The 13,041-nt window shown below is 43.1% G+C and overlaps 1 protein-coding gene across 11 annotated transcripts in view; it reads right to left on the bottom strand.

The window, feature by feature from the left end:
• LOC147321511 (receptor-type tyrosine-protein phosphatase mu-like) overlaps positions 1 to 13,041 on the bottom strand; it is a 230,309-nt gene that overhangs the window by 30,544 nt on the left and 186,724 nt on the right. For all 11 annotated transcript variants that reach the window (XM_086305457.1, XM_086305458.1, XM_086305462.1 and 8 more), the window contains 3 exons: positions 2,374 to 2,461; positions 716 to 792; positions 441 to 477 (listed from right to left, as the gene is read on the bottom strand). In XM_086305457.1, coding sequence (XP_086161583.1) covers positions 441 to 477; positions 716 to 792; positions 2,374 to 2,461 — 202 coding nt within the window. The remainder of the gene's footprint in view (positions 1 to 440; positions 478 to 715; positions 793 to 2,373; positions 2,462 to 13,041) is intronic.

Here is a 13,041-nt window from a genome sequence, read left to right as displayed (position 1 = left end):
TCACACAGGAGGAAAGGCAGATGAGAGAGGGACATGATGGGGTGGAGAACATGGAACAACACACAGGAAGGGGAGACGAGACAACATGGAAATGGAAATATAACTAAACAGAGCAAAAAGATACTCAAAAATAGAAAAGTAAAATACTACACACAAAGAAATCACAAAGCACTGTGAACATCAAAAGGTGACACCTCTAATCTGCTTCACTCAGCTAATTCTCACAACTCTGCTGAAGTCTTAAGAGTTCTGCACAATGTACAGGTCAAGGGCTTTTATTGTGAAAGAGTCGGTGCAAGTAGAAGCATATATTGTTTGTCTGGGAGGGATTGTGCAATGTCACGTTTCCTGCTGGCGTCGACGTAACCCCTCGGCTCAGGTTTTTTCTTTAAAAACATCACGAGCAGCTAAAGAAGAAGAAGAAGCTGTGGGTTTCTTACCCTGGGTCGCGATGTAGTGGTTGGGTCTGTGGTAGCCCTGCGAGAGGGAACAGAGAGGTTATACCCACACACACAAACTCATGATCATATGAACAAAAACATGCAGTGTGTGTGTGTGTGTGTGTGTGTGTAGCTGTTGGCAGCCAACATGTCTGTGATGTTTACACACAGCTGACACTGACAGAGACGGTCGTCATGGAAACATAGTCGACCAGGACGTTTCACATCGACGTTTATAGGAAAGTAAACTCTGTGTGTGTGTGTGTGTTACTCACGTCTACATAGTTAGCGTTGATGTAGTCCGAGCCGCCACCTCCATCCTGAGGCTGCAGACGCACACGAGAGTGATCATCTAACACACACACACACACACACACACACACACACACACACACACACACACACACACACACACACACACACACACACACACACACTGTTAGTTCGATCCTCAGTTCCTGAGAATAAAACATCTAATAATAAATTAATAAAGTTTTAATTACAGTTGTTCAATAAAATGATGAAAACTGTGTGTGATGTTTCAAAATGATGACATTAAATTTAAATAATAACTGAATAAAAAAAATGAAGATAAATTTAATGAAAGAAAGTAAAAACAAATCAAAGTTGGAGCTGAATTGTTCCCGTGTCACCGACCACAGAGCGCCCACGTCATCTCTGACGCCTGTAGCACACTGGCTGTTACTACTGTCATTCACACAGACAGGTGTGTGTTTGTGTGCGTGTGTGTGTGTGTGTGTGTGGGGGGGGGGTGTGAATGTAAAATGTGTCCCTGCAGGCCACCGTAGCTCACAGCCTCGGCCTTCATCACACCTCATTAGCATAATTACACGCCACAGGCCCTGTGTGTGTGTGCGCGCGCATGTGTGCTTCCTGATGTTCTTCAGCAGCTGTCAACACCGACTTTGTGGGACGTCAGCTGAGCAGTTACATGATGTGTTTGTGAGACCTGGGGCAGTGTGCTGATCAAAACTGACACCACACACACACACACACACACACACACACACACACACACACACACACACACACACACACACAGCTTGTCTGAAACTGCAGGTTTTCTCTCTGACATCGTTTTATGCCACCTGACTGATTAGCATCTGGTTTCTCTATAACTTCCTGTGATTGGTCTGAAAGCCGAAAGCTTCAAAGAAAAGTTTTGACACCAGGACCAAACAAGATCAGTTCACTCTGATTCCAGACTGGTCCTGGGAACGAGTCACAGCTGGACTCTGGGCTGGACTCAAACTGAGACATCAGTCTGGACCTCAGGAGGTCAAAGCAGCAGCAATCACACAGCGCAGAGTCGGTGACACGAATCGTAGCCATGATGGAAAAGTAAAAGAGGCTCTGCTGAACTTTCAGGTGGAAGACTGGACTGAAAAACTGCACTGACTGCTGACCAAGGACTGTTTGGGAATTTGAAGAGGACTATCAGCTCCTGGAAAGTTCGAGTACAGAGCCAATCCAGGATCTAAGGGGACCAACAAGTCCTATATCAAGTCCAAGACAGAGACCAAACGGAAGACTTGGAAACACTGTCCCGGGACAAGTTCTGGGACTCTGTCTCCATATCTATGGATATATATAGTTTTTGTAACCGTGCTGCTGCCATTTTGATCACACGAGCGCAGGATGGCGTCAGTTTTTACCGCCAGTGTGACGAGCTCTCTCAGGTCACTCTGAGCTTGATAAAAGGAAGCTGTCTGGGAACCAAACCCTCCTCCTGTCCCCGTGCTGCTGTGCAGGTTTGGCCTGACATGAGAATCCTGCAGCGAGACGCCCAAAACTCATGTCAGACCAACACCTGAGGTCAGCGTTCCCGGTCTCATGTTATTAACTGTCCGTGGACACAAACAGCTGAAATCAGCCTCTATGACGGACGCAGGTGACGTGCACGGGTACGTACAAGCAATGATGTTGCCGTAGCGATTCTTCATGCGGTTCTCGTCCTTCTTGGCCGAATCCCAGGGAGCGGACTGTCCCTCAAAGAAACTCTGAAAAGACACAGAGAGGGGGGTTAGTTTGAAGGCAGCGAGTGATGAATAATTCAGAGGACGTGTTTGATTTCTGTGCCTGAACCACACAGACGCCAGTTTTACGCTCTGAGCAGATGATTAGGTCCAATTAGGAGCAGGCAGCTCAGAGAGACGCCCCAGGCTCCAAACACGCTCTGGTCGCTGCGTTTCCACACAAAGACACGACTTCACCTGTGTGCGTGCACCGATGCTTCACACCACCAAGAAGCTCCAGCTTCTCTGTTGTGTCACTGCACATGCACGCTTGGCTCTCACTGTTTTTGTGTGTCTTTGCTGTGATTTTGTATATTCCTGCATGTCGTTGTGAGTTCTCGTGTTTGTTGGGCTGCTCTTTGTGATTTGACGTCTCTTTGTGCGTCTGCATCACGGGTTTGTGTAAGTAAGTAAGTAAGTAAGTAAAATTTTATTTATATAGCACATTTCTAGATAAAAAATCACAAAGTGCTTTACAAGGTATAGGCACAGATTAAAAAGACAAAGTACAGTCAAAAGTTAACAAAATGCAATTTTAAAAAGATGTGTTTTTAGCTGTTTTTTAAAAGTAATCAGCTAATCAGCAGATCTTAAGTTCTGAGGAAGAGAATTCCACAGTCTGGCGGCCACAGTAGCAAAAGCTCAATCACCCCTAGTTTTCAGTCTCGTATACTGAATAACAAGTAGGCCCTGACCACAAGACCTCAGAGACCTACTAGGGGCATAGGGCTGTAAGAGTTCAATGATGTATGATGGTGCTTGTTCTTGAAGAGCCTTAAATGTCAGAACCAGAATCTTAAAGTGGACTCTGAATTCGACAGGGAGCAAGTGTTACTGTATAAGCAGCGGTGTTATATGTGAGTATTTCGATGTTTTCGTCAGAAGCCTTGCTGCAGCATTTTGGACAGTCTGCAGACGCTCCAGGTGTTTGTATAAATGTGTGTCTTTTGTTTCTTTGTGTTTCCTCTGAGGAACATTTTGCTCTGCAGCTGTGTGTGAGTCTTTTTGTGTGTGTCTCTATCCTAAACTGACAGCAGAATCTTCAGCAGTCATACACTTGTTTGTCTGTGAAGGTTCTCAGTCATCCAGGTCATCGTAGTCTAAGGAGCTTGCAAAGAAAAGCGTCTGGACTTCTTTAAGTTGCTTGAAGATGTTTCACCTCTCGTCCGAGAAGCTTCTTCAGTTCTAGGATCAAATGGTGGAGAGTCCCAGATTTAAGCTTTGTGGGAATAACCCACCAAGAGGGACAAAAGGACCCCCTAATGATCCTCTGCCTAATCACATCAGCCAAGGTGTGAAAACGGGTGTGGGTCACAACCAGCCAGGGTTTTGGGTGAGCTCATTGTGAAACCTGGCCCCACCCGTGATTTCCTGAGGTCAGATGGCCCAGGATGTGAGTGGGCGTTAAGGCCTCTGGGAAGGATCTCAAAACTGGATTATAGATATTTATCACTTTATTGATAACAGAACACTTTTCATTACTTATAACTCCTGTTTAAATGTTCATTAGGCAAAGATAATGCAAACTCATGGAAATTTAGGGTATTCTATACAGTTTGTTCAAAGTTGTCTGACTCTCCAGATATAAATGAATTGTGTCTTTAGAGTTGTAAATGCTTGACTGAGTGTCTTTTATTTAGGTACATTTCTATTTTATAAATAAAGGTAATTGTGACTATTAAAAGTGTTCTTCATTATATTTTCATGTAACTTTGTTATGAAAAAAAAAAGTCAAAAGGAACCATTGGCCCCCAGGCATCTTCACTTTATAAAATTTGGCCCTCTTTGCAAAAAGTTTGGACACCCCTGCCTTAGACCATACACTTGTTTGTTTCACCTTCTCCTGACTGTTGAGTTGATCTACTGTGGGGTTTTTTCCATCGCATTCCTTCACCTTGTTTCTGCCCACTTCATGACCTCGTTGGTCTTTCAAGTGGTTTTACATTGTCTCATATCTACAGTCAGTTTGTTGGGTTTTTCTGTTGTTTTCTACTCTTTGATAATTGGCGGAGACTTGACTTGCTGGTTGGACCCTATTTTGTCGTTAAAACCGACCTCTCTGAGTAAATCAGCGTCGCACGTTCACTCTTCCTTCTCTACATATGGGGTTAGAGATATTTGGCGCCATCTGACTGATAGGGAGCGTTTCTTTTTCTTTAATCTGCCTCACACCTCTTCTAGGATAGACTATTTTTTCTGAGATAATTGTTTGACTAGTATTGCGTGTGCCTGTGAATACCATGAAAATAGTTAGATCATGTCCCCTTAAGTTTGGCCCTGTCTATGCCCGACTTCCCTGCATCAGGCAGGAGTTTAAACCCCACACTGCTATCACATAATACCTTTATATAATTTATAAATAACCATATTAAACTTTTTCTAGACCCAAACATCCCCACAACCTCTGGGGACAGAATATCTCAGGAAAAACGTAATAGAAAAGCAAGAATTGGCCGATAAAATAAAAGACTTGGATCATCAGTATGCACACACGAAGGATCCCAAAGATCTAAATCCAAAGTAGCTAGGCTGAATCCTGGCTCAGACCCCCGCTGTAACAGGTGTGGGTCTGATGTCTGGGAAGAGGTTTTCTATACTCTGAATAAGGAAACTGGCTCCTAACCCCCTACTTGCTCTCTTTGGTACAGTGGGTGAGGATGATAAGTGTATTACTGGGGCAAAACGCTGGGTGCTGTCTTTTGGTTCCCTCCCGGTGAGGTGAGACATTTTGGTGAGGTGGAAGGGTGCTGCCCCGCCCACCCATGTCTTGCTGATCTTATGTCTGATCTCAGTCTTAAAAAGATCAACGTCTCGTTCCAGAATGAAAATGGCAAATTTGATCAAATTTAGGGTTCTTTTCTGACAAATTACTCAATCCTTTCATTTAAGCATTTTGGATTAACTCAAGGCTTTTCAGGGAGTTTTTAGGACTTCCTGATAATAATGAATTACAGTCATCCAGCCTGATGTTTCTGGCAAAATACATTTATATTAAAAAATCAATTCAGAATTTAATTAATAGATATCAGATTATTCAAACTAAAATCCATTTGAATCTGGAAATTGATCTTTTAAACCCAGCCCTAGTCAAAGACCCTGGTCCGTGATAAAATCAGACAAACTCTGAGTAAGGTGCAGGTTAACAACAAATCAAATTTAGTTTTGAGTCAGTTAGAGTGGACGAGGCTAAGCATCACACTTTCAAATGAAATAAAACACTATGGGTCTATAGTGATTGGCGCCACACCGCCGCCTCGGCCTGTGCTTTAAAGATTCTTATAGTTAGAATGACTCGTGGGTGTTGATTCATTTAAACTGACATAACCAACTGCAACCAGGTTTCTGTAAGGCAGAGTAAGGCTACGTCCACACGTACACAGCTATTTTTGAAAACTGAGATTTTCCGTTTTCGTTTTTTTTTTAAATCCCGTCCACACGTGCAGTTTTGAGAAAATATCACCGTCCACATGTAAACACTAAAAACAAAATGTTGGCCAATCAGAAGTCTAGAAGCCGGGAGGGAAAGACTAAACAGGGTTTTGTACCCTCACTAAACCTTCAGGACTTCTGAAAAGTTTGTGCTGTCCTGGAAAGGCAGATAATTTTGTTACTATTCAAGTGCCTTCAACATTTCAAATGTTAATAACAAAGACAGTATTTTGGTTGGTGTAGACTCACAACTCAGGAATGAACAAAATGCATACAGCACACATAAATTAATTTTTTAAAAAAGTAAATTTGTAAAAAAGTAAAAATGTTTGGATTTGGGTTGTGAGAGGGTCTGTGTTGGATATAGAAGCCCCGTCCGAGGTTCACTCAGACGCCTGTCTGTGTAAACGGAGGGACGGTAACTGTAAGTGTGTTAAAACTGCAGATAGTCAGATTAACAGCAACAGTATTTTGTTTCTATCTGCCATTGTAGACATAATCTCATGTAAGCAGTAACGTGGCGCACAGCGTCACGTCAAAAAGGCGCACACCTTTGACGTTGTGTGACTAAATCTCTGTTTTCCTCGTCCACACGTAAACGCAAAAACTGAGTTTTCAAAAATCTCAGTTTTCAGTGATTGAAAACACCGTTTACATGTGGAGGAAAGGTGCAAACGCATAGAAAAATCTGTGTTTTCAAACATACCAATGTGGACGCAGCCTAAATCAGGATCTTGATCTCATATTAAATCATTGGCTAACAGGGGCTTAGAAGAGAAAACTTAATGTTTAATAGTTTTAGTCCATTATTTAGTGCAGATGTGGATACTGTATTGTTCTTTCTTTGTAATTGTTTATGTTTAAGTTGTTTGTTGCTGGTTTTTAGTTTGTTTTTTGTCTGTTTGGAAGCTGACACAGTCTCTATGGAGATGGGTTTTTGGGGGGGTAGCAGGAGGAGAGAAGCTGCAGAGAGGCGTGTAAGACTGCAGCTCTGCTTCCTGGTCCCAACTCTGGATAGTCATATTTTGGGGGGTTTAATAAATTTGTCCATATTTCTAGAAATGAGAGCTGCTCCATCCAAAGTGGGATGGATGCCGTCTCTCCTAACAAGACCAGGTTTCCTCCAGAAGGTTTGCCAATTATCTATGAAGCCCACATCGTTTCTGGGACACCACTCAGACAGCCAGCAATTTAAGGAGAACATGCGGCTAAACATGTCACTCCTGGTCTGATTGGGGAGGGGCCCAGAGAAAACTACAGAGTCCCACATTGTTTTAGCAAAGTTGCACACCGATTCAATATTGATTTTAGTGACCTCCGATTGGCGCAACCGGGTGTCATTACTGCCGACATGAATTATGATCTTACTGAATTTACGTTTACCCTTAGCCAGCAGTTTTAAATTTCCTTCAATGTCGCCTGCTCTGGCCCCTGGAAGACAATTGACTATGGTTGCCGGTGTCTCTAGCTTCACATGTCTGAGAACAGAATCACCAATTACCAGAGTTTGACCCCCGGCGGGTGTGTCGCCGAGTGGGGAAAAATGGTTAGACACATGAACGGGTTGGTGGTGTACCTGGGGCTTCTGTTTAGGACTATGCTGCCTCCTCACCGTCACCCAGCCGCCCTCTTTCCCCAGCTGCTTGGGGTCTGCCGGGGAACAGCTAGCGGGGCCTACGCTATCTTCGGCTGCACCAGCTACAGGGGCCTGGCTAGCTACGGTGGAATGAAGGGCGTGAAGCAGAGTCTCCAATTCAGTAATCCTGGCCTCCAGCGCTGCAAATATGCTACATGTATCTATCTACCACAGAGAGGAACACCAACACTTGGTGAAATCATTCGATCCATCCACTCTTATCCACTGTAGGTTCGTCAGTGCTTCATTAAAATGCCTGTAGACACATGTGTGTGAGACAACAGTCTAACAGCTTCAGACATCCATCAAACAGAGGTGAACAATGTCTCTCTCACACACAGAGACACACACACACACACACACACACACACACACACACACACACACACACACACACACACACACACACACGACTGGCAGCGTGGAACAAAAGAAGGAAAAAAAATAGAAAAGAATGAAAGGAAGGAACTAATGAATGCTGATAGCTGTGTGTGTAACAGGGCTTTTTTCAGACACTGATGCTAATGCTAGCTGTCTTCTTTAATCACCACTATCCTCCTGCTGTCACTGAGGTCAGAGGTCATCACTTCTAAGGAGACACAAATTGTGTCATGGTCCTGGGCCATGTGGGCCCAGTATTCTTAGTTTCTTGTATTTTTGTATTTCATTCCTTATTTAGGCCATGTTTCCTGAGTTGTCCTGGTGTGTTGTTCCCTAAGTGTTTTCCCTTCGTGACTCTTACCCCCTGTGTGCCCCTCTGTGTATTTATGAGCCCTCGTCTCTCTTTGTGTTTATTCCATGTTTCCCCTGCCCGTTATGTCCATGTTCTTCCTGTGCTCTCTCTCTCCCCTCCTGTCTGAACCCCCGTGTACTTCCTGTTTTACTTTGTGACTCCCGCGCCTGTATACGTCATGTTATGTTCACCCCGCCCTGTCTCGTTATGATTATCAGTGTCACCTGTGTTCCCCATGTGCTCCCACTTCCCTCGTTAACCCTCTGTGTATTTATGTCTGCGTCTCCCTCAGTTCCGTGTCGCGTTCTCCCTCATGCTGTGTGGATCTCCCTGTGTCTCTCTGCGAGTGCTTAGTTTGTTGTTCCCAGTTTAGTTTTGTATTTCCTGCGATCTGCCTCTCCAGCATTAAAGCTGCATTTTGAGTTCATCCTCTGAGTCTGTGAGTTTTGCATTTTTGGGTCCTCATCCTGCCTGCCACACAGCGATCCATGACAAATTGGTATCATTACAAACTCACCTACAGAGTACTACAGTAAATACTACTTTAAATACTACAGTGTACTACAATAAAAATACATTAAATACTAAAGGATGTAGTATTTAATGTCAGGGAGTTTTCAGGAAGTCCTAAAAACTCACTGAAAAGCCTTCAGCTGATCCAAAATGCTGCAGCAAGAGTCCTGACAGGGACTAGAAAGAGAGAGCAGATTTCTCCTGTTTTGGCTTCCTGTTAAATCCAGAATTCAAAATCCTGCTCCTCACATACAAGGTCTTAAATAATCAGGCCCCATCTTATCTTAATGACCTTGTAGTACCATATCACCCTATTAGAGCACTTCGCTCTCGCTCTGCAGGCCTACTTGTTGTTCCTAGAGTATTTAAAAGTAGAATGGGAGGCAGAGCCTTCAGTTTTCAGGCCCCTCTTCTGTGGAACCAGCTTCCAGTTTGGATTCAGGAGACAGACACTATCTCTACTTTCAAGATTAGGCTTCAAACTTTCCTTTTTGCTAAAGCTGTCACGGTTCTGGGTCATTTTGACCCAGCAGTTTCAGTTTCTTATGTTTTGGTATTCTTCTGTGTTATGAATTAAGTTCCTGTTTTGATTATTATAATTCTATGTACCAGTTTATTCTGGTTTAGGTTTGTGTCTTGTGCCCTCGTATTTAGTGCTGTTAGTGTCAAGTCTGCGTCTTTGTGAATTGTTTCCTGTTTTACTTTGAAGGTCCCTGTCTTATGTCAGTGTTTTCAGTTTTGCTTCCCCTGTCTCGTCATTTCCTCCCAGCTGTGTTCTAATGCTGTGTCTCATTGCACTCGTTATCCGTCAGTGTATTTAACCCCCATGTTTCTCTTTGTCAGTGTTGCGTCATCTGTGTTTCTCCCCTGAGGTCATGTCAGGGTTCAAGACTCTGTGCAAGACTCATGTTCCTTGTTCTAGTATACGTTTCATAGTTCTTTCATGTCCCAGCACTGAGTCTTGTTTATAGTCGTCTCAGTCGTCATTGTCATAGTGTTCGCTGTTCTTAGTTTCTCCAGTTTAGGTTTTAGTTTAGGTAGCCACCGTCCCTGCTGTTTTGTTATGCCTTTCTATCAGCCACAATAAAGGCTCGCCTTTTGTTTAAAGTTCAGTTCTGCCTTCTGGCCTGTGTCTGCTCCTGGGTCCTCCTCACTGTCTCCACTCGGTCTGCCCCGCAGACGTGACAAAAGCATATAGTTAGGGCTGGATCAGGTGACCCTGAATCCTCCCTTAGTTATGCTGCAATAGGTGTAGGCTGCCGGAGGATTCCCATGATGCACTGGGTGTTTCTTCTTCACTCACTATGTGTTAATAGACCTCTCTGCATTGAATCATACTTGTTATTAATCTCTGGGCCTGTCTCAATGTGCGTACTTGTGCGTACTTGCGTTCTCGTGTACTCGTGATACGTCATCAGTCGGAGACCAAGTACTGTTCCAATTCGAAGTACGCATCAAGCCGAGAACGCGAAAAAGTCCCGAATGTGTTCTCGCTCTGCCCGTTTTATCGAGCATGCATCGGTGGTGACTTGTGTGGACTTGGTACAGCTAAATATCCCAGAATGCATTTCGTCCAAAACTCAAACAATGGCGGACGAGCGGTCCTGAAAACTTTTAAATATTACTCTTTCTGGGTCACAAAATAAACGTTTAAGTTATTTTCAAGCGAGAATGTAGCTGTGTAAACTTCAAATATCTGCTCGATTTATCAAGATATCATATATTTCCAAACGCGCTCCGATGTTTTTGGAGGCGTCTTCTAAGTGCTCCATAGCAGATAGCGAGGTCGAGGATTATTAGAGCCGGCGAGAACAGCGGACTCCCGGCACATCGTTTTCAACCCCCCCGCGGTCTTTTCGCTACTCAGGTTAAACAAACCCCAGTAGCTGTCTATTGTATTGAGTGTCCACTAAAATAAAAATAAAAGCGTTCTAACATCTCACCTACTTGTTTTTATTAAGGTATGTACACGTATGTACATGTACACTATTTTTATTAATAGAGATTTCACTACTGAGGTTAAACATGATATGTACGTCACTTAGATCACTTCTAAATGTTAATGTTTGGTTTATTTCAGTGTTTTATTTGTTCCTGAGTAAACCGGTTTGGCTGTGATTAAAGCTTCATAACATATTACTCGCAGTTAAATTAAGAGGGGACGGCAGTAAAAACTCCGGACCTGTGACATCATCAAGTACGCTGGTGTTCCAATTGTACAAATCGCGAGTCCGTGCTCGCGTACTTGAGAATTGAGAAAGGGCCTCTGTCTCTCTTCCACAGCATGTCTTTATCCTGTTTTCCTCCTCTCACCCCAACCAATCACAGCAGATGGCCCCGCCCCTCCCTGAGCCTGGTTCTGCCGGAGGTTTCTTCCTGTTAAAAGGGAGTTTTTCCTTCCCACTGTGGCCAAAGTGCTGCTCATAGGGGGTCATATGATTGTTGGGTTTTTCTCTGTATCTATTATTGTAGGATCTACTGTACAATATAGAGCACCTTGAGGTGACTGCTGTGTTATTTGACGCAATATAAATAAAACTGAATTGAATTCAATTGAATTATAATAAATAGCTCTAATGTATACAAATAGCTCAACTATAAATATCAAGATTATTAGTGGGATTAAATAAATGTGATTGACATTTTACTCTGTAAAACGTTGTCATTCGTTATTTTACTGAGTGTGTGCAAAAGGGTGCAACTGTTACACTGTATACTGTGCATTAGGTGGAGGAGTTGTACAGAGATATCCACAGGAAAGAATCATTTCCTGTGTTGTTCATTGGTGCATTATGGGGAGTGTTGGGTAAGTTAGTTTAAATTAGTAACTTAGTTACATTACTAGTTACTTCTATCAAAAGTAACTCAGTTACTTCAAGTTACTCGTTACTTTCGGAGTAACTAGTTACTAGGGAAAGTAACTTTGGTTTTACTCAGAATTCTCTTGTTAATGTGCTGCTTCCGTAACTGGATACCCAGCAAGATTGCCAGTCTTCTAGCTTGCTTACTTGCCACAAGTGCACTGTGCCACCTACCAATAGAAAGGAAAAGATAATGTGCACATTTCCACAAGAGAAATCCCACGCCTGATTCTATCCTAGCCTGCTTTTTACATCCAACACAAAAACTGCAGTCGTGGTGCTTTCGATTGTACTCAGAACTCGGAAATTCTGCCTTCTGAATAGGAAGATGTAGACTGCAGATGAGCTGCATACAGGGCTGGACTGGGACAAAAAAATCGTCCTGGGCATTTTGACTAGAGACCGGCCCACCATTATAGGAAAAATCATAAAGTCTTTGAATGAAAACAAACACTGTTGTGACAGTGATGTACACTGTTCTGATGGTATATATGCATCAATCTATCAATTGTTTGTTGCAAGACTCAGATAATTTTTTTTAAAAAGTGAGACATTTTAAACGAGAATAAGAAAGTATTTCCTTGTGCCCCCCTTTCCCTTTTAATTCCCTACATGGACCCCTGGCAACACTTTGCTAGACCCGCCCCTGCACAGTCACCAGCTGTCAGCTACTTAGAAAAGGATCCTGGTGTTATTTGTCTCTCAGAAACAGTTCATAACTTCAACTCATCCATGTCACCTAAAAGGTAAACCTGTTTCTCCATCACTTGCTCAGCTCTGATGGTTCAGTAAGGACATCTCCTGGTTTCATCTTCATGTTTCCCTCTCACCACATATCCAAACCGACATCATGACCAGCAGCTTTACAGCTGTGGCTCCAGCAAACATCAGCTGATACTAGAAATTAATATTAAATAAATTCTAACAACAGCTGATCAAGCTTAAACGTGCTGCTGTTGTTTAGCGCGACATCCGCTGGTTTCTTCTTTCTGGCGCAAAGTGATAAACAAACAAGAGAGAAAAGCCAATCAGCTGATCATTGATCAGTTTCATGATTGAAGTAGAAACAGGAGAGGGAGGGGGAGAGGATGAGAGAAGAAGAGGCAGCTGTGCAGCGTAAAGAGACAGAATAACTCAAGCTTTGTGTCTTTTTCATTGTAGCTGAAGTCCGGGACAAACTGTTCCTTTTCACCTCAATACGAAACGCGTAATATTTTCTCTGAATACGAGATGATTCTGTTTTTTACGGGACGGTTGGCAACTCTAATAATTAACCTTATGAACAAAATAAAGTTCAACATCAGTAACATAGCACCCACCCAGCTGTATAGAAACTCCGTCATGCTAGCTAGCACGCAGTACGAAAAAGTCAGCACAACGAAAATAAACTCCA

Source organism: Aulonocara sp. 'chitande type north' Nkhata Bay, linkage group LG9 (genome assembly GCF_057382095.1).
Source record: "Aulonocara sp. 'chitande type north' Nkhata Bay isolate Kocher_YH1m ecotype deep benthic linkage group LG9, A_spYH_male_GT1.1, whole genome shotgun sequence".
NCBI lineage: Eukaryota > Metazoa > Chordata > Actinopteri > Cichliformes > Cichlidae > Aulonocara > Aulonocara sp. 'chitande type north' Nkhata Bay.
This window is presented reverse-complemented; position numbering and strand designations above follow the sequence as displayed.